Source organism: Trichechus manatus, unplaced genomic scaffold (assembly GCF_000243295.1).
Source record: "Trichechus manatus latirostris isolate Lorelei unplaced genomic scaffold, TriManLat1.0 scaffold00068, whole genome shotgun sequence".
Taxonomy (NCBI): domain Eukaryota; kingdom Metazoa; phylum Chordata; class Mammalia; order Sirenia; family Trichechidae; genus Trichechus; species Trichechus manatus.
This window is the reverse complement of record NW_004444004.1, coordinates 4349714-4376516: the sequence shown is the minus strand read 5'-3', so window position 1 is coordinate 4376516 and position 26803 is coordinate 4349714. Positions and strand designations below refer to the sequence as shown.

General features: G+C 41.4%; 1 protein-coding gene across 1 annotated transcript in view; it reads left to right on the top strand.

The window, feature by feature from the left end:
• The window catches only part of CHRDL1 (chordin like 1), a 156624-nt gene that overhangs the window by 104036 nt on the left and 25785 nt on the right, over window positions 1-26803 (top strand). Inside the window, exons 4-6 of the mRNA XM_012556516.1 lie at window positions 3072-3217; window positions 4885-4978; window positions 5092-5216. Of these exons, the coding sequence (XP_012411970.1) occupies window positions 3072-3217; window positions 4885-4978; window positions 5092-5216 (365 nt within the window). The remainder of the gene's footprint in view (window positions 1-3071; window positions 3218-4884; window positions 4979-5091; window positions 5217-26803) is intronic.

The following is a 26803-nucleotide window of genomic DNA, read 5'->3' as shown; positions in this document are numbered from 1 at the left end:
ATGAGCTAGTTTGATTATTGGCACCTTTGAAGCTCTAATGTCCCAGCACCAGGTGGTTAGATCTGTTACTAGGTATGTGAGCTCAGGAGTCTGCCCACTCCTCCTGTATGGATTCAGCTCAAGTGCCCAGGTAGATAGCCACCAAGTGTGTGGTGTAGGCTCTCACTTACAGTCCTAGACAGGCGTGGGTGATTGGTGTAGGCACAGGCATCTGGCCGCAGCATGGGGGACACACTCTGAGCAAGGCAGCGGGCTGACGGCCGCTGCCAAGTGTCCAGGAGGAAGGCGTGTCACTGTTCCCTAGAGCACGTAAGTGGGTGGGTTTTGCAGCTGGACTATGAGCGCCTAATGCTATTGGCTGTGAGGACTGGGGGGCACCTCTTATTCATGGGCCCCTATCGCAGGTGGCTAGGTGGCATGGGTGGAGCCACCAGTCCTCAGGTCTCTGATGTGGGTAGGTGAAGACCCTGCTTAATGGGCAGAGCAGTGTTAAATATCAAGAACCTGCCACTTCACAGCTGAAACAGTTCAAGTTAGAGTTCCGGTATATACCCTGTTGTATTGCAGTAATGAGGGCCTATGCTGTTGAGATGGGCGCACACAAGTCTATGCAGGGGGAAAGGCACTCAAAGTCTGTGGATCCCTTATGCCTGTGCTTAGGCAAAGGAGCTGTGCCTACCCTGGGTTCCTGGCTTAGGGGAGCCGACAGTTTATTTTTTCCCGTTTGTTAGTTTTTTCTCTCTCTAAGGCAGGGAGAATGGCTCTGGGTGTGTGACGGATCCTACTTCTGGCCCAGGGGACTTGGCAATTGCTGAAGCCAGTCCAGGACCCAGTACAGAGCAGGGAGCAGGGAGGTAAATGGGAGAGAGGTTTTTCCCTAAGGGGGTTGTTTTTGATCCACATGGTAAACTGTACACAAATACTTATCTTTCTTGGAAGGCTGCTTCTCACTGGTTCTGGGTAGCCGTGTAGAGTCTCTGGTGCTGGCTGTCTCCCGGTGTGGAAAACGTGTCTCCCGAGCATGGCTGCTTGCCTGCCTCACCACTCACTCCCGAGCTGATCCGGCCTGAAGGGCTCAGTCTCTCACTGGGTCAGGTCTGGCAACTCCTCGCTGCTTCCGAACCATCTCTCCCTCTGTCTGCCACTCAGTCTGGTTCCTCAACTCTGCCTTTGATGTTCAAGGCTCCCAGATTGCCATATATAATCTAATCACTTGTTTTTTCGGGTCTTTGTTGTAAGAGGGTCCACCAGAAACGTCTGACTACTCTGCCATCATGGCCCCCCACCTCATATATCAATGATTGATTAGTTTAATCTGGGACTTGTTCATTTTTGTTCTAGGGGTGTGTGTGTGTGTACAGCATGTGCTATAAAGAAGTCCAGTGAAAAGTTTTCTAGAGACCATTCAGTTAGTGTCAGCTTAACAAGTGTATTGATGTTAGAACATGGCTACACTGTGCTAGACTCCATGGAGAAAAGAGTGATATAAAGACAGATGCCCAAGTCCTCAAGAAGTAACATAGTTTGATAGAAAGAAGATGAGATTTAGGGCCAGGAGACAAAGTTTCGATTGTCTTTCACCACTCACTAGCTTTGTGAGCTCAGATAAGTCACTCAACCTCAGAGACTTTTTTCCCTCAATTGAAAAACGAGGATAAGAATCTGTCTTACCCAGACTTAATGGTCTAAGACTGGAGGCACCCCAGAAGGCATGGCCCCCGGTTTCTCCATCCCCCCAAAAGTAAAACAATTTCCGAGGCCAACTCTTCAGACAGGGATTGGACTGGACTGTGGGACATAAAGTGATACTCGTGAAGAATGTGCCTCTTAGTCAAGTAGATACAAGAGACCAAAGGGGCGGCTTCTGTCCAGAGGTTAGAGGGGAAGCCAGAGAGAGTTAGGAGCTGGTTGAATGTTGATGGGGAATCAGGGGCGGAGGGGAGGAGTGTGCTGTCTGTCACAGAATGGGGTGAGCGGTTGGGATCTCATAACAATGTATGTTAAAAAAAAATTCTGTATGGGAGACTAACTTGAAATGTAAACTTCATTCAATTACATCAATAAAAAAAATAAAGTGAGAATAGCAGCAAAAAAAAAAAAAAAAAAAGAATCTGTCTTACTTGATTCCCAGGGTTGTTATGAGGCTTCATTGTGATAAGGTATGTTAAAGCTCTTTGTAAATTGTTTGCTAGGTTACTATAATTCACAAATATGAGTTATAAGAATACTGAAGTGCCAAATTGTGAGCTGCATACCTCATATGCTGAGACGTCCAAATTGTGGGCTGGAGCTATTAGGGAATGCTTCCTGGAGGGAATGGGACTTGAACTGGTCTTTCAAAATCAGATAGGATTTCAATAGGTATAAAAGAGCAGTGGAGGGTGGGGAGACAATCTTATGGAGGGAGAAAAAATAAGCAAAGGCTGCAGAGGCTAGAACAAGTATACAAGCACACACCAAGTGATGGGAAACATGGAAGGGGATAAAGTTACTAGCGTGGTTGTAATAAATTGTTCCTCTTCTGAAAGGAAAGAATAAATAGAGGTACAGTAAACTCTTTTCTTTCAGGGAAGTTAATATCTTATTCATCTAGGACTGTTAACCTCCATCAAGACCTTGTCCTTGTTCGCTGTTCTCTCTCTCTCACTGGCTTACAACAGTGCCTTACACATAGTAGGTGCTTAATAAATGCACAGTAAATGAAAGAATGGATGAATGATTATGTCATCTTCTATTCTCACCTGCCTGCTTTAATATTATCTAAAATCATAAGCCACTGGGGCAGGGATTGTTTTTTAACTCCCTCTATGTTGGAGCCCTGGTGGTGCAGGGGTTAAGAACTCAGCTGCTAACCAAAAAGTTGGCAGTTCGAATCCACCAGCCACTCCTTGGAAACTCTATGGGGCAGTTCTTCTCTGTCCTGTAGGGTTGCTGTGAGTCGGAATCGACTCGACGGCAATGGGTTTGGTTTGGTTTTTGGTATATAGTACAGCCCCATCTGCTGTTGGGATTTACGAAATTCTTTGTAATGATGCCAATACTCGGTGTGGTTTTTCTCCACCCTGTCCCAGAAGACTCCTTACCTCCAGCAAACAATAAAGTGACCAGCAAGTCATGTGAGTACAATGGGACCACTTACCAACATGGTGAGCTGTTCATGGCCGAAGGGCTCTTTCAGAACCGGCAACCCAATCAGTGTACCCAGTGCAGCTGTTCGGTAAGACCCTACATTTTAATGTTTCTGCTAGCCCCTACCCTAATAAGAGAGCTTCCTCTGTCCTTGTGCCTTTAGTTTGAGCCTACACTGTAGTATGATTTGGAAGCTAAATTGTAATCTTCCCTGCCAATCCAGACTCCCTAATCTTCATCCACCCTGAACAAGTCTGTGAAGGGGTCAGAACATATCTCAGACTTTAAGCTTTAGAACTGCTTGAATGAGTAAAGATGAGCTGGTGCTTGATCTGCACCTCTTTTCACAATAGTTACACCACCAAAGCCTTCATCTGAAGGACTCAATTACTTGAAGCCTTGGGAACACTATGGGTGGAAAAGCCCACTGTCACCATGTAGGGTCACTCAATTCAATTCACAAGAAAAGAGGGAGCCTGCTGCTTCCCATATCTGAAGTCTACTACTACTAATCAGTTCATTCATGATGTCCTGCAATGAGACAACTCTTGGTAAATGCTTGACTATGATGATTCCTATGACATTACTTATCAAAAAAACTGCATGTATTTCCAGAGTAAAGTATACCAATTATATCTTTATCTGATTGTGTAGTACAGAGAATATAACAGATGAAAGTAGAAAATGAGGGACAATGGGTCTTTAAACTGAAGCATGAAAGAATGAAGATAGATGTAAAAAACAACTTTTCTGTCTGTAAGGGACATTAAGGAATCCCTGAGTGGTAAAAATGGTTAAGCACTGGACTACTAACTGTAAAAGTTCGTGGTTAACCCACCCAGAGGCACCTCGGAAGTAAGGCCTGGCGATCTGCTTCCAAAAGGTCACAGCCTTGAAAACTATGGAGCATTCTACTCTGCACACATGGGGCTGCCATGAGTCAGAAGGGACTCGACGGCAACAACAACAACAGGGGACATTAAACACCGGATTGCCAAGGTAAGTTATACAGTCTCTTCCCTTGTGAGTTTTTTAGTAAGAATATAGTATCTCAGTAGTTTGGGAGAATTTGATTGTGACCGTGCCTTCCTAATGACCTTTCAGGAACCCTTCTGGCCCCAGAAGAATGTGCTTCTAAGAATAAAGAACAAGTTTTAAGGAACAACATTTGGAGCATAGAATTTTAGGGAATGAAGATTATGCAAATACAGACATAACCAGCAAGTAAATTTGATCCTCTCCCTTGCCTTTTGCTGGACTGAGCTGTGGAATTCAGATAGTCTTGTATTGCTCCAGAGAGCTTGTCTCTTTGGTTTGGAAAGGAGACTCTAGGGAATGTTACAAATTGCAGCTGTCACACAAATCCTCATTCTCTTAAATCTCCAACGTTCTAGCTGGAGCACATTGGGGACCAAGTGATACAGTGAACAGAGAAGAGAAGAGCAAGAATGTATTTGGTGGTTTGGAGGCCCCATGGAAGCCCTCACACTGAGTATTTTGTACCACCTTAAGCCAGAATGTCCAAATAGGATGGGATTATTGCCAACTCTTTGTGGCCTAGTCTCTGGCATGGAGAAATAGTAAATAGAAAAAAATCAATGCAAAATAGAATTTAGGAAGTACCTAGAACTGACTATGGGAGAGCAGTGGGGAAGTATATGCCATATTTTCATCCCCTACTGTATCCCACCTACTGAGTAAGCTTTTACATGTATCCCAGATTCTTCTGATCTTAATTCTGTTTCTCCTTGGCAGGAGGGAAATGTATACTGTGGTCTCAAGACTTGTCCAAAATTAACCTGTGCACTCCCAGTCTCTGTTCCGGATTCCTGCTGCAGGGTGTGCAGAGGTAGGTATCCCACATCCCAGAGACCTGGGGTGATGCCATCTTGAATAGCAGGAGTTAGAAGAGAGGAAATTGCCTGCACAGTGTCCTGCAGAAAGGGAAGTTTTTAATGGTAGCCTTAGATTTTAGAGATGCTTTCACTCACAAAAAGAATAGCACTGATTTTAAGAGCCAGAGCCTGAAAGAAATTGGGCTGGAGCGTGCCAGGGGGGAGGGGAGGGAGGAGTCCTGTAAGGTTAAAGTGAGTATCTTTATCTCTCCTTTCTTAATGCCTTCTAGCTTGGTCCCTAAGTTATTGTACAGTAAAACACAAAGGAAGAATGGGCCTTGCAAAGCATTGATGTGTCCTTTTGAAGATTGAAGATTGTGCAGGTCAAACTTAAGTATGTTTTTAAAATTCACAGTAAAATGGAGACAAACTCAATAAAAACAAAATGGAAGGCATTATCTTCCCAAATTAGATACAAATTGAATCATCATCATATTTTTCTTCTTGGATTCCTTTTTTTTTTTTTCAAATAATCAGGCCATTTTTCCTCCAGATTCCTAGTATCAAACATTGTCACCTTTAATTCCTCCTTCGTTGCATCTGCTCAAGTTAACACATCTGTCAGCAGTCTCTGTTATCCCTCTGTCCTCACCCTTTCCCACTGACACGATCGAATTTTGCCTTCCTTTTATACTTCCGTTCAAGCAACATATGCTAGAAGCTGGGTATATACTTGTGAATAGAATAAACATACATATAATATACCATAGACCATATGGTTTCTTTATGTGAATTAGAAATCCCCCCCTTTACTTAATACAATTAAGATGCTTTACTGCTTTACTGTGAATAGTACCTTCTTAGCTGTGGAATCCTTGTGCAGTGCACAACCTACACAACCATATGTGGCATACATAGCAGCAAAGATACGTTCTTCGCTCTTATGGCATTCACATTCTTCCAGAAGAGACAAATAATAAATAAGTAAACAAATCTCTAAATATAAACAATGTAAGTTCGATGAAGGAAAGAAACAAATGACTGAAATAGAGAATTAGAGGTGAAGGCATTTAGGTTGAGTTGTCAGGAAAGGCTTCTCTGAGAAGGTAATATTTAAGCTTGGACCTGAAAGATGAGAGGGAACCATCCATGCAAGGAGCTTTAGGGAAGAGCATTCCAGGCAGAGGAAAAAAGTTCAAAGGCCCCAAGCAGGGAAGAGCTTAGAGCGTTCAAGGAGCCAAATAACTAATGTGGCTGGAATGTAGTGATCATGGTCCAAACTGGCAGGAGCTGAGGCTAGAGAAGTGATTAAAAGTCCTGTCTTGCAGGGCCTTGTAGGCCATGGGAAGGAGTTTGGGTTTCACTTTTTAAATGCAATGGGAAGCCATTGAAAGACTGTGAGCATCATATAATGCCATTTATGTCTCAAAAGATCTCACTGGCTATTGTGTCCAAACTATGTTAGAGGGAAGCAGTAATGCAAGTGGAGAGACTAGGAAGAAGGTTAATGTAGTAACCTGGGAAGTGAGAGAGGACGAGTGCTTGGTTTGAGAACGTGGTGGTCAAGAGTGGAGCCTCTGGAGCCAGACTGTCTCAGTTCCAATCCCAGCCCTGCTTCTTTCTAGCTGGATGACTATAGCAACTTACTTGACCTTTCAAGTAAATCTGTAAAATGAGGATAATGTCAGCACCAACTTCAAAGATGGCTGTGAAGTTTAAATGAGATAATGCAGGGAAAGGATTTAGCACAGTGTCTTGCATAGTGAGACTCAATAAAGAAAAATGGACAAATTTGAAATATATTTAGAGCATTGGTTCTCAACCATGGGTGCATATGGAATCACCTTGGCAGATTTATACCCAGGCCCGGAGTGGGAGGTGATTCCAATGTGCATCCAAGTTTGAGAACCACTGAGTTAGAGGAAAAACTTATGAGATTTGCTGGGAATGGGGGATAGGTGATTCCTATACATTATTCCAGCATAACCTTCCAAAAAGATAGCCTTAACTATGCTAAAACCCTGCTCAAAAGTTTTTATGCTAACACTTATTTTACTTACTATATTCCAGTCACAATTTTAAACACTTTACAAATATAAACTCATTTAATCCCATGACAATCCTATGTGATAAGTACTATTATTATCCCCATTTTATGGATGAGGAAACTGAGGCAGAGAGAAGTTAAGAACCTTGTTCAAGGTCATGTAGCTTTTGAGTAGATCAGCTAAGATTTGAATCCAAGCAGTCTGGTTCCCGACTTCAGGCTCTTAACAACTGCACTCTGCCACTCAAAGGGATGACTCCCTACTGCCAATAGAATATATATCAATCCCCTGACTCTGACAGTGAAGGCCTTCCATGGTCTAGCCTCAGCTTACCTTTATAGGACTATATTCTTCTATTCATGCACCTCAGGTTCCAGTCACATTGTTCCTGTGTTTTATTTTTGCACGTTTGCTGTCTCCTCTAACCTCTATCCCAGTGTTTTTCAAACTTCAGTTTGCTTCACAATCACCTGGAGAACTTGTTGAAATTCAGATCCTTGGAACACACTTCCAGAGATTCTGATTTGGTGGCCTTGGGTCTGAGTCCCAGGAATCTGTATTTAAACAGGCCCCAGAGTTCATTCTGTTGCAGGTGGTCCATAGACCAGAACTTTGAGAAACCATTCCTAAGACCATGTAGATGACTAGAACTATGGTTTTACATTTGTGTTTTGTGTACTTAAATTGAGCCTACTAAAGGGCTGAAACCTGAGTAAACCAGTGGAAAAGTGAGCAATTTTGGTCTCCAATTGGTCAGAGCATCTAATTCCAACCATATGATGACAGTTTGGGGTGAATGAATGGCAAGCATTTTATGATAAGAAATTGGGAGGAAAGGGAGACAAAATGGCTGCCTAGTTAACCTAGTTAACCACTGTGCATGTACAGTAAGGGTTGAGAAGAGGGAATGTTGCCTCTTTCTGGAAAATTATTTCCCTGCATCTCTACCTGTGGAAATCCTGCCAGCCATTCAAGACCTAGCTCAAATGCAGGCTCCTAGGACTGTTATGCAGGTAGTCCTTGGATCACATCTTGATAAACACTAGCTGGAAAGACTTTCTCTTTCTTCTCTGCCTTCCACCTCCATCCCTAATTTCTCCACCCTTAAATTCTGCTTATTCTTCAAAGGCCAGCCTAAATTTCACCTCTTCTATGAAGTGTTTTTTAATCCTGCAAACTAGGTATAAACCTCTCTCCTCTCTGGAACCCCTCAGCACTGAACCTGTGCTTCTCCAGTACCATTTATCACCTTGTCACCTTTTGTCTTTTGTTATTTGTGTCCTTTCTAACCTCATATCTTATTTTACCTCACGTTTTATCAGCCCTACCAATGTACTCGCTCCTTAAAGCAGAAACTATTTCTGGTTTATCTTTATTTCCCCTACTGGGCTAGGCACAGAGTAAGTGCTCTTTGAATGAATGCATGCTACTTTGGAAATAATACCAGAAAGTTAGTCATGGCTGAATTAGATGTTACTAAAATAGGATATTATCATGTTTTTTTTTTCTCCCCAAATTACTGACTGACCATGGTAGATGATTTTGACCATACATTGGTTCATGGTCAAAAGGAAATTACCGAGTGTCATTCCTGACCCCCAAGTTGTTTTTCTCCTCCAATCCCAGTTCAGGACACTATAATAACATTTATTTTTTGAAGAACTGACCTTGTTATGACTATCAGTATATGCTCATTCCTTTTAATATGCTCTTTATACCAGTCCTCATAAGTAAATGGGGGTTTAGTTACAGCCAAATTTGACATGGGGTCGCCATGAGTTGGGGACTGATTTGACTGCAGCTAACAACAATTTGATTTATGCTTCAGTATGGCCCTGGATCTTTCTCCTGTGTGTGTGTGTGTGTGTGTGTGTGTGTGTGTGTGTGTGTGTGTGTGTGTGTGTGTGTGTGTATGTACCTGTATCATAGTACAGCTATTAAATTTCAGCCAGGAAAGATGGATTTCTTGTTCCCCGCCTCTCTATACCCTCACCTCCTTTCTCATCTTTGTCCCAAATTAGTTTGAGTCTGTCCCTAAAGGAAGAGACTCTATAGTGAGCAAAGATGTGCACATGGTTGCTAATATAACCAGCTGGTCACTATAATCTAACTATTAGGCTAGGATTATTTTCTTTGGGAAAATGATATTTGAAATGTACACTGAAGAGCAATTAATAAAAGAAAAGGAAGGAAACCGCAAAAAGACATATTATATATCCGAGAAACAACATGGTTCAGTGCAAAGGACATAGGCTTTGAAGCCAGAAGGACATAGATTTGACATTCCAGAGCCATCACCTACTAATGAAATTACTTTGGGCAAGTTACTCAACATTCAGAACCTTGGCTTTCTGGGCTTGGTTTTCTCACCCATAGAGTGGTCTTAAAGATAAACTGAGATGACACAGTATTAGGAGAGCATCTAGCACAGTCGTTGCTTAACAAGTAGTAATTATTTTATATAATTATTATATTTATTACTCTAACGTTAAGTAGAATTGTACCTTCTCCTCTATCTCATATAGTCTTGCCTTTTTATTTAATCTCCATATACAAAACTCTTCTAGTCCTTCTTGTGGTAACAGAATCTGGGACTAACTACTTTCTCTACAGCTTTCTTGGCACAATTTAAATTTCTTTTCTTTTATCATGTCCTCAGAAGAATCAGATAAAAGCTGGTTATTACTGATCACGTATTGTCCCTTCATACACTTGAAGATTTATTAAGTTCTTTCTTTACCATCTCTTCTCCAGCCTAAATAAGCCATTTTCTTTCATCTTTGCTTATAAAGACTAAATCCTACACTTTTATAAAAATTGTTGTTTTTTCTGTGCCTCCAATTTCTTTACATCTTTCCGTTGTATCTAACGTGATTTAAACTCCTTTGAAGTTCTAATTTTTGAAACACCTTTTTTTTTCTGTTGAACTGATATTTTTACAAAGGTATATCTTGTATAAGCATATTACTCTTATAGCAGGGAGCCTAAACACATTTCTCCCCTATGCTGGCCACCCTAATTGCGGGCAAAATACTGAAGAAGAAATGACCTTTTGAGTGCTGAACTTGCAAACCTTAATATAAAGAGCCCTATTGAAACGGCCTCTCTGCACTGTCACCAAACACTAGTTTTGCCTTTCTTCCAGGGTCAGACAGCAATCTTAGACATGGATTGAATCTCAGCCCCAGCCTCAGTTGTTTAGATGTGTCTTTGAGGTTAGGACAGTCAGGAGAGTGTTGGCAGAATGCATGTCATTGCTGGCAATTCAGCAAACCTCATCTGGACTGGAAGCTTAGTGCAAACAGCCACTGAAACCTTAAGGGAAACTTTATCAGAAGAAAAAAATCTCTTCAGAGATTGTACTACTGCCACATTCTGGGCAGGCAGGCCTCAAACCGAAACCCACACCCAGCCTCCCTCCACCGTTTATCATTTCTGCTTCCTGTCTCCTGCCTATCTTTCCAAAGCAAAGGGGAAGGCAATGTACTTGGATTCTAGAAAAGGGAAAGGTATTTGGGGTAGGCTATTGACTGTATGGAGTCCTGGTAGCACAGTGGTTAAGAGCTATAGCTGCTAACCAAAAGTTCAGCAGTTTGAATCCCCCAGCCACTCCTTGGAAACCCTATGGGGCAGTTCTTCTCTGTCCTATAGGGTTGCTATGAGTCGGAATCGATTTGATGGCAGTGGGTTTTTTTTTTTTTATTGACAGTATAGAGAGCTAGGTCGGCATTTGGTAGACAGTATACTATGTGCCAGACAGTGTTCTAAGCACTTGTAGGTAATAAATAGCTCATTTGGTCCTCACCATAGTGGTAGAAACTATTATTATCCCTATTCTGTAGATAAGGAGACTGCAACAGAGAAGTTAAGTGATTTCCCCAAGGATACATGGTAGTAAGTGGCAGAGCTAGAATTTGAACTTATGCAGTTTGACTCCATAGTCCAAGTTCTTAACCCCTACATTACCTGTTGAGATCCATTCATAGAAGTGTGACAAAGGCCTCTCCTAGTGCAGAGGAGTAGAGGCAAAGAGAATATATGCATGGCATATTGTCATAGGTAGATAATCCTAAAAGAGTAACCACACTGCCCATCTTTCCTCACCAAAGCCTCAACCTACCCACTCCCAACCACAGGGGGCCACCTTCATCCCACCTTTCTCATTCTCTAGGCTTAAGAGGCCCAAGTGTAAATATGTACCTTCTTTCATTCAGCAAACATTTGTTGAGCAACCACTATGTACCTGGCACTGTGCTGGTGCTAGAGATATAATGGTGAGCAAAAATGGACATGGAACTTTCCCTCATGGAGTTTAGTGGGGAAGAAAGACATGTATCAGATAATGATACAAATACATACAAAATTGTAACTGTGCCACATGCTACAAAGGAAAGGTACTTGGTGCAATAAGAGCCAAAAATTGGGGGGTGAAGGTCAACCTAGTCAGGAAGGTGAAGGAAGACTCCTACAACTATCTCTCCAGCCTCGACTCACACCACTGTCCTTGTTCTCTGCACTCCAGCACGGTAAGGGAGGACTGACTCATAAAAGTTAGTGACTGGTGGCAGTCTATACTCCCAATATCCCCAACTTCTGATCCCACCATGAAACCAGGCCCCCCCATGCTGAGTAGAAGTATATCTACTGTTCCTTTTACACTGTATATACTGCATAATACTCTAGTCTAGGCTTTCCTTTGTAAGGTACTGCTTTATCATATTGGTCAGTGGTTGCCATTTCTTACCGTATTATCCAATCTAAATTCTTCAGCTTGTTTTTAAAGGTCTTCTGCAAAGCACTATGACCATACCTTAACCTACCTACCCATCCTCATTTCTCTGCCTCCAGCACACACTACCTTCTCCTCTAGGCTAGCTTATCTCTTTGTCCTATAATATGCCGTGTTCCTTCCCAACTTCACTCCTTTATGTGCTTCTTTTAAACTCTTGTTTCCCACAAGCTTGGAATAGTTTCCCTTCTCTCTTCGATTAGGTCCTACACATCTGTCAAGAGCCTAGCTGAAGTCCCAGCTCTTCTAAATTGTCTTTCTTGATCATTCTAGTCCTCGTTGATCTCTTTCTTTTTTGACCACCTTCTGGAGTTTGTCTGGTTCATAGAGTTCAGCATTTAAAAATGTTTTCTTGTAGTGTTTGTTTTGTGTGTCTTGGCTTCTCAACTGGGAAGCTCTGTAAGAAAAGGATCCTCTTTTCTTCTTCTTCTCTTTCCCCTAGCATGTTGTTGTTGTTGTTAGATACCATCAGCTTGGTTCCAACTCATAGCGACCCTATGTACAACAGAATGAAAGCACTGCCTGGTCGTGTGCCATCCTCACAATCATTGTTATGCTTGAGCCCATTATTGCAGCCACTGTGTTAGTCCATCTCGTCCAGGGTCTTCCTCTTTTTTGCTGACCCTCTGCTTTACCAAGCATAGTGTCCTTCTCCAGGACTGGTCCCTCCTGATAACGTGTTCAAAGTGTGTGAGATGAAGTCTCGCCATCGTTGCCTCTAAGGAGCATTCTGGCTGTACTTCCTCCAAGACAGATTTGTTCATTCTTCTGGTAGTCCATGGTATATTCAGTATTCTTCACCAACACCATAATTCAAAGGCATCAGTTCTACTTCGGTCTTCCTTATTCATTGTCCAGCTTTCGCAGGCATATGAGGTGATTGAAAATACCATGGCTTGGTTCAAGCGCACCTTAGTCCTCAAAGTGACATCTTTGCTTTTTAACACTTTAAAGAGGTCTTTTGCAGCAGATTTTCCCAATGCAATACATAATTTGATTTTTTTTAATTGTTGTGCTTTAAGTGAAAGTTTACAATTCAGGTTAGTCTCTCATACAAAAATTTATACATACATTGTTATGTGACCCTAGTTGCTCTCCCTATACCGTGACAGGACATTCCTCCCTTCCACCCCTGATTTCCTGTGTCCATTCAGCCAGCTCCTGACCCTCTCTGCCTTCTCAGGAGCTGCCCATTTAGTTTCATGTATCTGCTTGAGCTAAGAAGCACACTCTTCCCGAGTATCATTTTATGTCCCATAGTCCAGTCTAATCTTTGTCTGAAGAGTTGGCCTCAGAAATTGTTTTAGTTCTGGGCTGATAGAGAATCCGGGGGCCATGCTTTCTGGGGTTCCTCCAGTCTCAGTCAGACCATTAAGTCTGGTCTTTTTACTACAATTTGAGTTCTGCACCCCTTTTCTGATGCTCCGTCAGGCACTCTCTGTTGTGTTCCTTGTCAGGTTGGTCATTGGTGGTAGCCAGGTACCATCTAGTTCTTCTGGTCTCAGGCTGATGAAGTCTCTGGTTTATGTGGCCCTTTCTGTCTCTTGGGCTAATACTTTCCTTGTGTCTTTACTGTTCTTCATTCTCCTTTACTCCAAGTGGTTGGGACCAATTGATGCATCTTAGATGGCCACTTGCAAGCTTTTAAGACCCCAGACGCCACTCACCAAAGTAGGTTGCAGAACATTTTCTTAATAAGCTTTGTTTATGCCAATTGACATAGATGTCCCCTGAAACCATGGTCCCCAGACCCCTGCCCCTGCTACTCTGTTCCTCAAAGTTCGTTTGATTTCTTGACTGCTGCTTCCATGGGTGTTCATTGTGGATTTAACTAAAATGAAATCCTTGACAACTTCAATCTTTTCTCCATTTTTCATGATGTCACTTATTGGTCCAGTTGTGAGGATTTTTGTTTTCTTTATGTTGAGGTATAATCCATACTGAAGGCTGTAGTCCTTGATCTTCATCAGTAAGTGCTTCAAGTCCTCTTCACTTTCAGCAAGCAAGGTTGTGTCATCTGCGTAACGCCTGTTGTTAATGAGTCTTCCTCCAATCCTGATGCCCCGTTCTTCATATAGTCCAGTTTCTCGGATTATTTGCTCAGCATACGGAATGAATAAGTATGGTGAAATGATACAATCCTGATGCACACCTTTCCTAACTTTAAACCCCTGGCATAGTATTAAGCATATATTTTGCTAATGGGTTTATTGAAAACAAAGAGAGTCACAGTCATGAAAAGCTCCTGACAATGCTCCAAGTGCAGACCTGGCTAGGGATGCAGGAGAAATGACTCAACCCACAACTTGCTCTACCCACGTGCATTCATCCACACATCCCAAATGAACCCAAAGAGAAAATTGAAGGTTCTTTTTGTGAAATTGAGATATTTCTGCTAATTCCTTCAAGGTAACTGGAACTGGGAAGCAGATGTTTAAAAGCAATCCGTCAGTGTTCAAGACAACTGCCATTTTGCCTTAAGTTTCTTGATTTCTCTTTCCAAAAAGCAGTAAAATTGCAACTTACATGCCATCTTGGCTAGAATCCAGGGATATTTGGGGAAATGGTGTGTGAGACACTTCATTTTTTTAACATCATAAAAATGTACCAAATTTTTCAAAGTTTGTAAAATCAAAGGAAACTGCAGAAAATAACAGCAACTCTGAATATAGATCCTCACAAATTGGTCTAAAGTTGTTTTTGTTTTGACTCACATTTTTTGCAGAAATACCACCGTCTCCTGGTCGTGATGATAGGAAGGAAACATGGTTAATTAAAAACACTACTTGAAAAAATAAAAATTGATCAGAGAAAGATGTGATGAGAGAAGAGTCAGAGAGATATGACATTGCTGGATTTGGAGATGAAGGAAGGGGACCATGAGCCAAGGAATGTGGGCGGCCTCTAGAAGCAGGAAAAGTAAAGGAAATAGATTCTCCTTTGGAGCCTTCAGAAAGGAATATAGCCCTACTAACACCTTAATTTTAGCCCAGTGAGACCCTTGTTGGACTTCTGACCTCTATAACTGTGGCATCCTACCACCTCAAACCACCTTTTCTTAGGTGCAACTAATTCTGGAGCCCTTTGACCTTAACTCGAGCATAGTTTAATTTAGCAGAAAGCAGGAAGAAGATGGAATTGGCATATTGTGACTATTAGGAGAGTCACAGACCTCAAGAAACCCATGCATGGTTCATGAAACCCAGGTCTCGCAGAAGATGGGGGCACAATTGACAGAAATGAGAAATGAACAGGAGAAAGCTTGGGAAAGTAGATTAGTTCAGATTTGGGCATGTTGAAAGTTTCAGGTGTCAGTAAGCATCAAGCCAAAATGTTCATCATATAACTGGAAACTGAGAAACTGGAGAGAGAGAGAGGTTGGGGCTAAAGATAGAGTTTTTTGTCATATACATGGAGGTGATGGCTAAAACCATGAAGGTGGAGGAGATCAGCAAAGAAGAGAATATAGGGATAGGAAAGAAAAGAGGGGTGCAAAGCTGGTAGATGCCTACAAGTAAAGAATGTGAGAAAGAAGAAATGAGAAAATGAAGAGTGACTGAACAAAGAGATTCTGAGTCCCATAGATGGGAATTTGAATATATGAAGACTCAAAAAACAGATATAATCTGATTGAAGCACAAACACTTCAAACATGCTGTGATTGTGCACAAAATATTATTGGGAGGGAACTCACTCATTCTAACAGATCCTAATACTTCATTGATACCTCTGCAAATTTTAGTTCTGTTTTTATGGGTGATGAAGTATGAGTGAATGGTATTATAATAAGGAGGAATTAAACTGAAAACTTTTTTCTATTAATGATACGAAGTCTATGCTCTCACATTTATAAACAAATATAGCTTAGTCAATAACTGACTCTGGGATTGTATGTTTTTGGAAACAAGTCTCAGCACAAAACCAAAACCAGATTCTGACTCATAGTGACCCTGTAGGACAGGGTAGAACTGCCCCATAGAGTTTCCAAGACTATAATCTTTACAGAAGACCGTCACATCTTTTCTTCCACGGGGTGGCTGGTGAGCTCGAACTGCCGACCTTTCACTTAGCAGCCGAGCGCTTAACCACTGTGTCACCAGGGCTCTTAGTCTCAGCACAGTCTCCTGAAAAACAAGATAAGTAAACAATGCTCAGACAACCACTTTAGGACTGAAGTCAGAGAATGTTAGGGAATAGCACAGTGTTAGTCAACAGGCCACTTCCCCTCCCCCAGTCTTCCCTTTTCCTATCTGGTTGTTGTCTCCCATGCATTCTCCTTTTCCTGAGGCACTGGAAATTGCTAGGCTAGGTGGAGTGGAGGATTTAACAAAGTCAGGTGCTCCCCAAGTTTTAGACAGAGACACAGCTCTATTGTATTTCTTATATTAGGACTATACCACTAGGGATTGCTTGGCAGAGGGGATTTACCAAAAAAAGAAAGAAGGATCCCTGACTCTTTCTACCTGAAGTAGACGCACTTCCATAGTCTTAGGGAAGCTGTCATCTGCTTGGAGAATGAATCTGGATGATGTGGGCTGACTGCTATTGTTTACAAGCTGATGACATGCTATGGGATTTCCTTGAGAGTACGGTCTTGAGTAAAGGACTAGCAAACTTACTACAATCCTACCTCACTGAATTAGTTGAACAGGCTAATTCTCACAAATGGATAGGATTTAGGATATGATTGTGAGATTTTAATCCAACTGCATAAATCTATGTATAGATGTAGGCTCAGATTTATACACACCAACTATAAAGAAAAAAGTGGACCTTTTCTAACAACTTTTATGCACATTTAAAATCATCATTGTTTCAGCATGCATTTTTCTCAATAAGAGTAGCATGCTAAAATGGAAAAAAAATACTAAAAATAAATTAACTCAGTAATTTTTGAGTTGGTATGTTCTTACCTAAACTTCAAAATGTATTGAAACACTCTGATCTTTTATAGTTACAGAAAAGTCTGACCACCATGACTGATCCCTTTTTAAAAGTGAATCATTCATGTTTATGAATATGGGGCCATCTTAAAGATTTTCCATTCTTTCCTACCTCTCCTCTTCTTCTAAATCCCAATAGGAAGCTTTCTCCTTCCATGGAAAGTTTCCAGGTTATTTTTGTTCACTTTCTATCCCTTGAGCTCCCAATTCACCTCCACACGCTTGCTGACGGTCCCAGGACCCCCACCCCTCTGAGGTCATCATGTTCCTGCCTGGCATGTCTCTTATGTCTAGAATGTTTCTTCCTAGACAAAAAGTCCTTCAGACAGTGGTTGGGCAGCATTGACTTTCATTCTGCGCTTAACAAATTAATAGTGATAATTCCTAATTGACCATTTGGGATATCCTGTCAGGGTCAGTAATAATAGTGCCCCATCCTGTTTGTGGGGTTGGAGATATTTTGTTGTGTATATGAGTCTGGTTGTACAAGAAAAATAAGGAATTCGCAGTGAAGCATATCAGAGCAATTATTTCTTCACGGGTGGTTAAAGCCACTCTTTCTTCAGCCCTGTCCTTCTGACTACTTCAAGGAACGCCATGTCTGCCCAGAAACACACCGCTGGATGTGCCCATTACTCACCTTAGAATAGTCTTCATCAGTTTAGACTCCAGCATTTATAGAAATTATTTTGATTAGTTGACTGACAGTGTAAACAAAGGGAAAAGATACATAAGAAAGAGGAGCTATTTCAGGCAGAAGAATCATATTTGCATAATACCCAGACTGTAAGTGTAAGAATTTACAAAGTCCAGGTCTCCATAGCCCAGGTAAAGTGGACAGTGGATGTAATTACCCAGTTGATTCAGGCAAAGAACTGGTATGACTACATCCACTTTCCACTTGGCTTTGGCTGTTAAAACCAGACCTACATGCCCCACTCCCACCAAGTAGTTCAGTTCTCTTTATAGCACAAGGAAGCCAAAGTGGTGTTCATGGCTGGAAGAAAGACCTTACAGCTGACTGATTTTCATTACCAGGTTGACTAAGCAGAAACATTGGTAGATCATTGAATTTCCCTTCTCTTTCCTGCTTGTTATTTTTAGTTTATGGATGTGGCAGCACAAGACTCTATTTGGGTACTGTACTTGGACTTTTAATGCCCTACTTTATAGCTATGAAAATTGTATTGCCTCCCAATGAAGAAGATATCTGTCCTCTTAAGCTTCATTTTAAGCCAAGAAAGAAAAAAACATTTTTAACTAACATGCAAACTCCTTTTCCAAAAGGATGCAAATAAGGAGGGGACTAGCATAATTATGAGAGAAACTAAGCCAGTTTAGAATGTATGAGCTGAAGGAAGCTCTACAGCATTTTTTGTTTTTTTTTTTACTATCTCCAGGATCCAGGCTTCTGATTTTAGAAACAAAATTATTTCCTTCCTATGTGCAGGAATAATTTTTCTCTTTCTGCTAGGCTTTTTGTTGTCGTTGTTGTTTAATCCAGATCCTTTCCTCTGTTAAATACCTAGCACACCTGTGGGAGTCCCTTAAGCTGGGTTTTCCCCATGTGTAGTCTACTCTTGAGGAGAAAGAGGAAGACGTGGAAGGAGAGAAAGGGAAGAAGGGGCAAGAGGAATAATAGCTAACACATTATTCCAGACGCTGTTCTAAGCACTTTGCATATATTGATTCATTTAATCCTCATAATCCTATGAGGTAAGTAATATTACCTCCATTTTAGTGATAAAGAAACTGAGGCACAGAGAAGTTAATTCACTTGCCCAAACTCACACAGGTAAGAAGGGGGTACAGCCAGGATTTGGATCCAGGCAGTCGGGCTCCTGTCTGTTCTTTTAGCCATTATACTATACTGCCTGTCAACTTGGGGAAATGAGGCAACTTTGGGAACTCTGTTAACTCTGAGGCTACTGGGAGGAGCAAACTTTGTGACGATTCTGCTCCTAGGTCAGATATGGTAGCACCTCCAGCAGATGAATTGAGACTACTCTGAGAAACGAAGACCCCATTTCTAACCATAAACTTGGATCTCTTTAGCCAGGTCTCCACTGAAAGAACAGAGTGTGGGTCATGGGCACCATCCAGCTAATGATTTCTTTATTTCCTCTCTCAGTTCTCCCCTGCACACACACATGCATATGCTCTTACTGCACTTTTTAAAAAATAAATATTTCTGATTTTTCCCTAAAAGTGCTTTTGTATTCCTCTTCAGATTTGGTTTGCTAATATCGACAAGAAGTTCCCCTGGTCTGGGTCTAAGTATTTCTCAAGCATATTTTTTTGTTAAAAATGCTAAGAGCTTGTATTGACAATGCAAGCAATAAAGTGCTTTATTTCACAATAAGGTATTTTCTAGAAAAGAAAAATGACTGTCCACATTACAAGATACTGGCGGACTTCTTGCAGTACTATATGTTATTATTGGGAGCTTATATGTCTGGTTATCAGTGCAGAATCTTTATGCCAGTGTTCTTCAAAACCTGTTGACCCATTGCTGTCAAGTCGATTCTGACTCATAGTGAACCTATAGGACAGGGTAGAACTGCCCCATAGGGTTTCCAAGGCTATAATCTTTACAGAAGCAATCTGCTACATCTTTCTTCTGCGGAGTGTCTGGTAGGTTTGAACCGTCGACCTTTCCGGTTAGCAGCTGAGCACTTAACCGCTGCGCCACCAGGGCTCCCTCGTGTTCTTCAAAGCATCCTTCAAATTTCAGCATGTCTTTTCCTTCCTAGCAGAACTTGGAGAATTAGATGGTTGGCAGAGGCCTCCAAAGGTCCTCTGCTTCCAACCCCTCCTTCCTCTCCAGCTTGGGTACAGAGTACTGGCTGTAAAGTGCTCCACCATAGAACCTGACATATCATAGGTGGAGATTTCATGATGGGTTTCTCCTACCGTGTCCTCTTCCACTTTCTCTCAAAAGCCCTTTAACTATTTGCCCTGATTCTGATGGTTTCAACTTGTTCTTCTGAAAATTCAGATGGAACTTTCTCTTGTCCCAGAGATCACTTTCTCCTGCCACGGTGACCCATTTAATTTGTATTTGCCCTTATGATTAAAGTGATCGTATAATTTATCATCCAAATCAAGACACTTTTGAAAGTGAATGGGGCAATCTTAAAAATTATGCTTGCCAGAAAAATAGACATAAAACTGGGACTCTCCCAGACAAAGCAGGACTTATGGCTACCATATTTCTGATGTCCTGCTTGGCTCAGAAGTGGCCACATGCTGGCGTAGTTTTGCTGTCTGAGGCTTATCTTCGTGGATATCTCATAATCTCATTGTACATTTAGTCCTTTTGAGAGGACAAGGTTTACTTGTGTGACTTGCTCAAGCCAATCAGATTAATGAAGCAATGGGAGTTATAAACAATCTGAATTTCAGCCTAGCTCTTGACCATTTTTCAAAACTGTTCTCCATTTCTGCCATTACCAGCAAGCCAAGTCATTCCAACTCCATAGAGTAGCACTCAGAGTATAATTGAGGCTTGGATAAACAACACATGTGGCTTTTAAGGTTAAATGAATATTGTTTGACATACAGTACACTAGAGTTGTTTTTCATTTGGCTTTCAAAAATTGGTTAAAATTATATCTGTTGCTTCTCAGAGTTAACTAGAATCCTTCTGTCTCCATTAGAATTATTGTTTTTTCAAAAAATCCTTGGCTGAAAAAAGACGTTCCCTCTCACAGAAAATAATTTGTCTAGTGAATCAGGAAAAAAAGGAAAAGAAAAGAAACAGATTTTTTAGGCTCTTGATGCCTACTTTTTTCCTTCAGGTGTTTTGTCTCTTAGATACAGTTAATGAATGTAAATAGGCATACCTATTTTTAGTTGTCCAGCCAGACCCTGTCCAGGTCTAGAGAACTACTTATAACTTCACAAAATGTGAACACCTAAGAAGACAATTCCACTTTAACTAAGTTGAGTAGAATAACTGAAATGTTGAAACCTTTAGCAGCTACTTCTAAAACATTCATGCTTAGAGAATGTCATTGTGATGACATTGAAAGCTCAAGGCAACAGAAATACTACCAGCTCCTTCTTGAGGATATATATATATATATATGTGTGTATATATATATATATATGTATATATATATACACACACACACACACACACACACATACATATATACATATGTATATTATATGTACACATATATATAATCACTATAACGTGCAGAGGTTAAGCGTTCGGCTGCTAACAAAAAGGTCGGCAGCTGGAATCCACCAGCCGCTCCTTGAAAACCCTATGGGGCTGTTCTACTCTGTCCTATAGGGTCGCTATGAGTCGGAATCAACTCGACGGCAACGGGTTTGGTTTTTTGGTTTATCTTGGTAATGGAGTGTAGACTAGTTGGGGAGCAATTGGAATCTGGGAGGAATTTGGTTTCAGTATATGTGTGTGTGTGTTTATATATATTACTGCAATAGCTTCCTGGTTGGCCTCCCAGATTCCAGTTGCTCCCCAACCAAAAAACCAAACCCGTTGCCGTCGAGTCGATTCCGACTCATAGCGACCCTATAGGACAGAGTAGAACAGCCCCACAGGGTTTTCAAGGAGCGGCTGGTGGATTCCAACTGCCAACCTTTTCGTTAGCAGCCGAGTTCTTAACCACTACACCACCAGGTTGGCATTACTAAGATAAACATTCACAAATACCATTTTTACCATGGGACTCCCTATTTCAAGATCAGTAACAGCATCAAATGTGAATTCTTCAGCCTCTTTTTGAAGTCCATGAGGCAATTATTTACCACCCCTGTCCTATGTACCTCAACGATCTGCCCCCACCTACCATCTCTCCCCCGTCTCTCTTCCTCTACCTCTCTTTTTCTCTCCGCACAAATAATTACCAGCCCCATTTCTCTTATTTGCATATCTGAAGTTTCTGCTCAAGCCAAACTTGCTGTTTCCAGTGTGTGATTTGCTATTTCCAATGATCTATTCCTTGGCAAATGCCATGCCCTTTAGTTGAGATACCCTCTGCCCTTATCACTGTCTGTTTATGCCCTGATGCATCTTCCTCTTAAAAAGATGACTAAATAATTCTCTCAGGAAGCTTTGCATGATTAGATCTGACTGCTCACTCCTCCTGTTCAATATCTAAGTACATATATTCCATTTGTACTTTCAATTGTTGCTTTGTGTGTGTGTGTTCTTCAGCTGTTTCCTGTATTGATTCTGTGTCACCTCTAGCCAGGTTTTAAGTGTCCTGAAGTCAAGGTTCAAGCCTAACTTCTCTCCTCTCTCAGTCCTGCCATAGTATCCAGCTCTCCACACAAGAGGTGCTCAGTGTGTGTTAACTGACTCTTGGCCATTGCTTTCTAGTCTTAAACAAAGGTGGAATCATCTTCACTCTTACGGTGTTAGGGTTTACAAATAGGTCTTCACGCAGTCTTCGTCTACCATCTTTTCTCAGGCATGCAATAACCAGGAAGAGGTGAGTATACTATTGCACAAGCATATGAAAAAGTATTTTTTACTACAGTTTAGTTCAGTACATTTATTGAGCTTCTGATGTGTACCGAGCAATATGCTAAGCACTCTCAACCAGTGATTCTCAAACTCCTAAGGGCATCAGAATCTCGTGGAGAGCTTTTTGCAGATTGCCGGGCGCTGTACCCAGAGTTTTCTGATTCAATAGGTGTGAGGTAGGACCAAAATTTTTCATTTCTAACAAATTCCCAGGGATGCCGATGCTGCTGGTCCAGGGACCACACTTTGAAAACCACAGCACTAGGGGATCCAAAGAAGGTCTAAGACATAATCTCTGCTTTCAGGGGATTTACAGGCTCATCAAGGAACAAGGCAGTCCCAGGAAACATTTAACAGCAGAAAGTATTGTACAATATTTTAGTACTTACTCACTCAATAAATACTGAATGAGTATTGTGTACCTAGCACTGTTCTCGGTGGACACACCAGACCAAAATCCCTGCCTTCATGGAGGATTCTGGTGGGGGAATATAGACAGTAAATAAGATAAATAAAATACATAAAATGTAAGATAGTGATAAGTGCTAAGGAGAAAAGGCAGAAAGGGGGGATAATTGATATCAGTGGGAGGTTGCAGTATTAGGGTGGTCAGAGAAGGCCTCCCAGTTCCTTCTTTTGACAAGTACTTATTGAGTAACTACTCTACTTTTACACAAATAATGTGCATGTTATTAGTTTTTTGCCTACTGCACCCTCCCCCCTCCCCAGGTATTTTTGTAAATGTGCTATGCTAATTTTTTATAGCAACATAAAAATACGGTAAAAAATTAGCATAGTGCACTTACAAAAATAGCTTGCAGTGGGGACGGCACGGTTGGCCAAAAAAAAAAACTTATAAAATGGGCATTATTTGTGTAAAAATATTGTACTATCTGTATGGCACTGTTTTAGATGAGACAGACATGAATAACACAAATAAAAAACCCTACCCTTACGGAATGTACATACTTATTCGGGCATCAAGATTCCTGGGGTTCTGATGTTAACTGTCACAAACTCATGTGCCTGTGGGTGGCCACTCTTCCTCTCTGAGTTGTGGAGCTTACACTTGAAGTCCTATACATCTGTAAGGTTACAAGATGCTAAGTTTTTCAGGCAATTGGAAGCATGTAAGAGTGCTTGAGGAAGGCTTTGTAGAGGAAGAAAAACTTAAATGGAAATGCTGAGAAATGGGTATGGTTTTCATAGGCATAGGGAAGCTGTGGGGTGTGAGAGGTGGGGAGATAATTTCAGAATAACATGAGCAAAAGCATGGAAGCAAGAATGGGAGCCACATGTTCCACGAACAGCAGGGAGAACAAAGGGTTTACGTTGTAGAGTAGCTGATATAGTTGAGTAGGCAGTTGTTCTTGTTTAGCTGCCGTCAAGTCAACCCCCATGCACAACAGAAATAAATACTATCCAGTCCTGGGCCATCCCCCTGAATGGCTGCGGATCTGACCGTTGTGATCCATAGGATTTTCATTGACTGATTTTTGAAGGTAGATTGCCAGGCCTTTCTGCCTAGTCCATCACAGTCTGGAAGCTTCACTGAAACCTGTTCAGCATCATAGCAACACACAAGCCTCCACTGACAGATGGGTGGTGGTTGCACATGAGGTGCGTTGGCCTGGAATTGAACCCGGGTCTTCCAGATGAAAGGCAAGAATTCTACCACTGAACCACCAGTGACCACGGAGTAGGGGTTAGGTGCTCAATAAAGATGAGGTGGGAAATTACTGAGCGGAGGGCTGTGGGGACCATGGTCTCGGGGGGAACATCTAGCTCAATTGGCATAACATAGTTTATAAAGGCAACGTTCTACATTCTACCTTGGTGAGTAGCGTCTGGGGTCTTAAAAAGCTGTGAGCAGCCATCTAAGATACTCCACTGGTCTCACCCCTTCAGGAGCAAGCGAGACTGAAGAAAACAAGATACAAGGGAAAGATTAGTCCAACGGACTAATGGACCACAACTACCACGGCCTCCACCAGACTGAGTCCGGTACAACTAGATGGTGCCTGGCTACCACCACTGACTACTCTGACCAGGACCACAACAGAGGGTCCTGGACAGAGCTGGAGAAAAATGTAAAACAAAATTCTAACTCACAAAAAAAGGCCAGACTTACTGGTCCGACAGAGACTGGAGAAACCCCAAGAGTACGGCACCCAGACATCCTTTTAGCTCAGTAATGAAGCCACTCCCGAGGTTCACTGTTAAGCCAAAGATTAGACAGCCGCATAAAACAAAACGAGACTAATGGGGCACAACAGTCCAGGGACAAAGAGTAGAAGGCAGGAGGGGACAGGAAAGCTGGTAATAGGGAACCCAGGGTTGAGAAGGGGCAGTGTCGACATGTCGTGTGGTTGTTAACCATTGTCATAAAACAATCTGTGTACTGTTTAATGAGAATATATTTTTTCTGTAAACCTTCATGTAAAGTACAATAAAAAAAAATCTTAAAAAAAAAAAAAAAAAAGATGAGGTGGGAGCTGATTCTGTCAAGTCTTGAATGGAAAAACCACTGAAGGTTTTGCTCAGGGAATGATATACAATGAAAATGGTGTTTTAGGAAGATTAACCTAGCAATCAGAGAAATCTTCAAAATTCATAAATTTTTTCATAGGATTATTTTTATTGTGATAAATATATATGTAACAAAACATTTGAGATTTTTATAATCTTCACATGTACAGTTCAGTGGCATTATGTTCATCATGTTGTTCAAACATCTCCCTTATCTGTTCCCAAATTATTTTTGAATTATAAAGGGTTAAAGCCAAACTTTGTTATGTCACTGTCTGATGATAATATTACTACCAAACTAATTCCAGGGTCCTTTTCAAGCCCTGGAGCCCTAGTGGCGCAGTGGTTAAGAGCTTGGCTGCTTACCAAAGGGTTGTCAGTTTGAGTCTACCAGCTGCTCCTTGGAAACCCTATGGGGCGGTTCTCCTCTATCCTATAGGGTCTCCATGAGTCAGAATCAACTTGACTGGCAAGGGGTTTTTCTTCAAGCCCTAAAAGCCAATGACATTACATAATTTTCCTATGACATGCTTGAACCAGTAATATGTTACTATTTATTTTTAATTATTGTACTTTAGATGAAGGTTTACAGAGCAAACTAGTTTCTCTTTAAACAATACACATGTTGTATATTGGGACATTGGTTGCCAACGCAACGACATGTCAACACTCTCCCTTTCTCAACCTTGGGTTCCCCATTACCAGCTTTCCCTGCCCCCTCCTGCCTTCTCGTCCTTGCCCCTGGGCTGGTGTGCTCATTTAGTCTCATTTTGTTTTATGAGCCTGTCTAATCTTTGGCTGAAGGGTGAACCTCAGGAGTGACTTCATTACTGAGCTATAAGGGCGTCCCGGGGCCATACTCTTGGGGTTTCTCCAGTCTCTGTCAGACCAGTAAGTCTGGTCTTTGTGAGTTAGAATTTTGTTCTACATTTTTCTCCAGCTCTGTCCAGGACCCTTTATTGTGATTCCTGTCAGAGCAGTTGGTGGTGGTAGCTGGGCACCATCTAGTTGTGCTGGACTCAGTTTGGTGGAGGCTGTGGTACTTGTAGTCCATTAGTAATATGTTACTATTTTAGCTTCACATTTTTGAAAGCTTGGGAGATGAATTAGAACATTGTTAATGCTTATGCTTTTTCCTATTCTTGTTATCTCATGAAATATCTGGTTGTATTGATATTGTCATGGCAACCACATATGTGCAGAGTAGAACTGCCTCATAGGGTTTTCAAGGCTGTGACCTTTCAGAAGCAGATCACCAGGACTTTCTTCTGAGGCACCACTGGGCGGGTTTAAACTACCAACCTTTTGGTTAATAGTCCAGCGCTTAACCATTTACGCCACCAAGGGACTCCTATATATGTAAAACATTTAAATAGTACTCACTTAGAATGGTGCAAGCATCTCTAAGACCAAGCTCTCCTCACTCTTCTCATTCTGTTTCTTTGATCATAGGTAACACAAGGTAAACTTTTTGGAACTTATTCTTTTTAAAATAATTTATTTTCGTCTTGCTGTTGAGAATATATACAACAGATTTACACCAATTCAGCAGTTTCTACATATACAATTCAGTGACATTGATTATATTTTTCAAGTTGTGCAACCATTCTCACCCTTATTTTCCAAATTGTTCTTCCCCATTAACATAAACTCACTGCCCCTTAAGTTTCCCATCTATCAAGTTGCTGTTGTCAGTTTGATCCTATATAAATAGATCTTGAAAGAGCACAATGCTCTTTCAGACATTCTTTACTAGTTAAGCTAAACTATTGTTTTGTTTAAAAAGACTTCAGGGGATATTTTTGGATTAAGGTTTAAAGATAATCTCAGGCCATTAGTTTTGGGGATTCATCCAGCCTCCATGGCTCTAGAAAGTTTGGATTCCATGGGAATTTGAAATTGTGTTCTGGATTTTCTCCCTTTTGATCAGGATTATTCTTTCTTGTTTTTTACCTTTGATCAGCTGAGGAATATCCCTATCTGTTGTATGTTTGTTGCTCTCAAGACTAAGAGTAGAATCTTCTCCC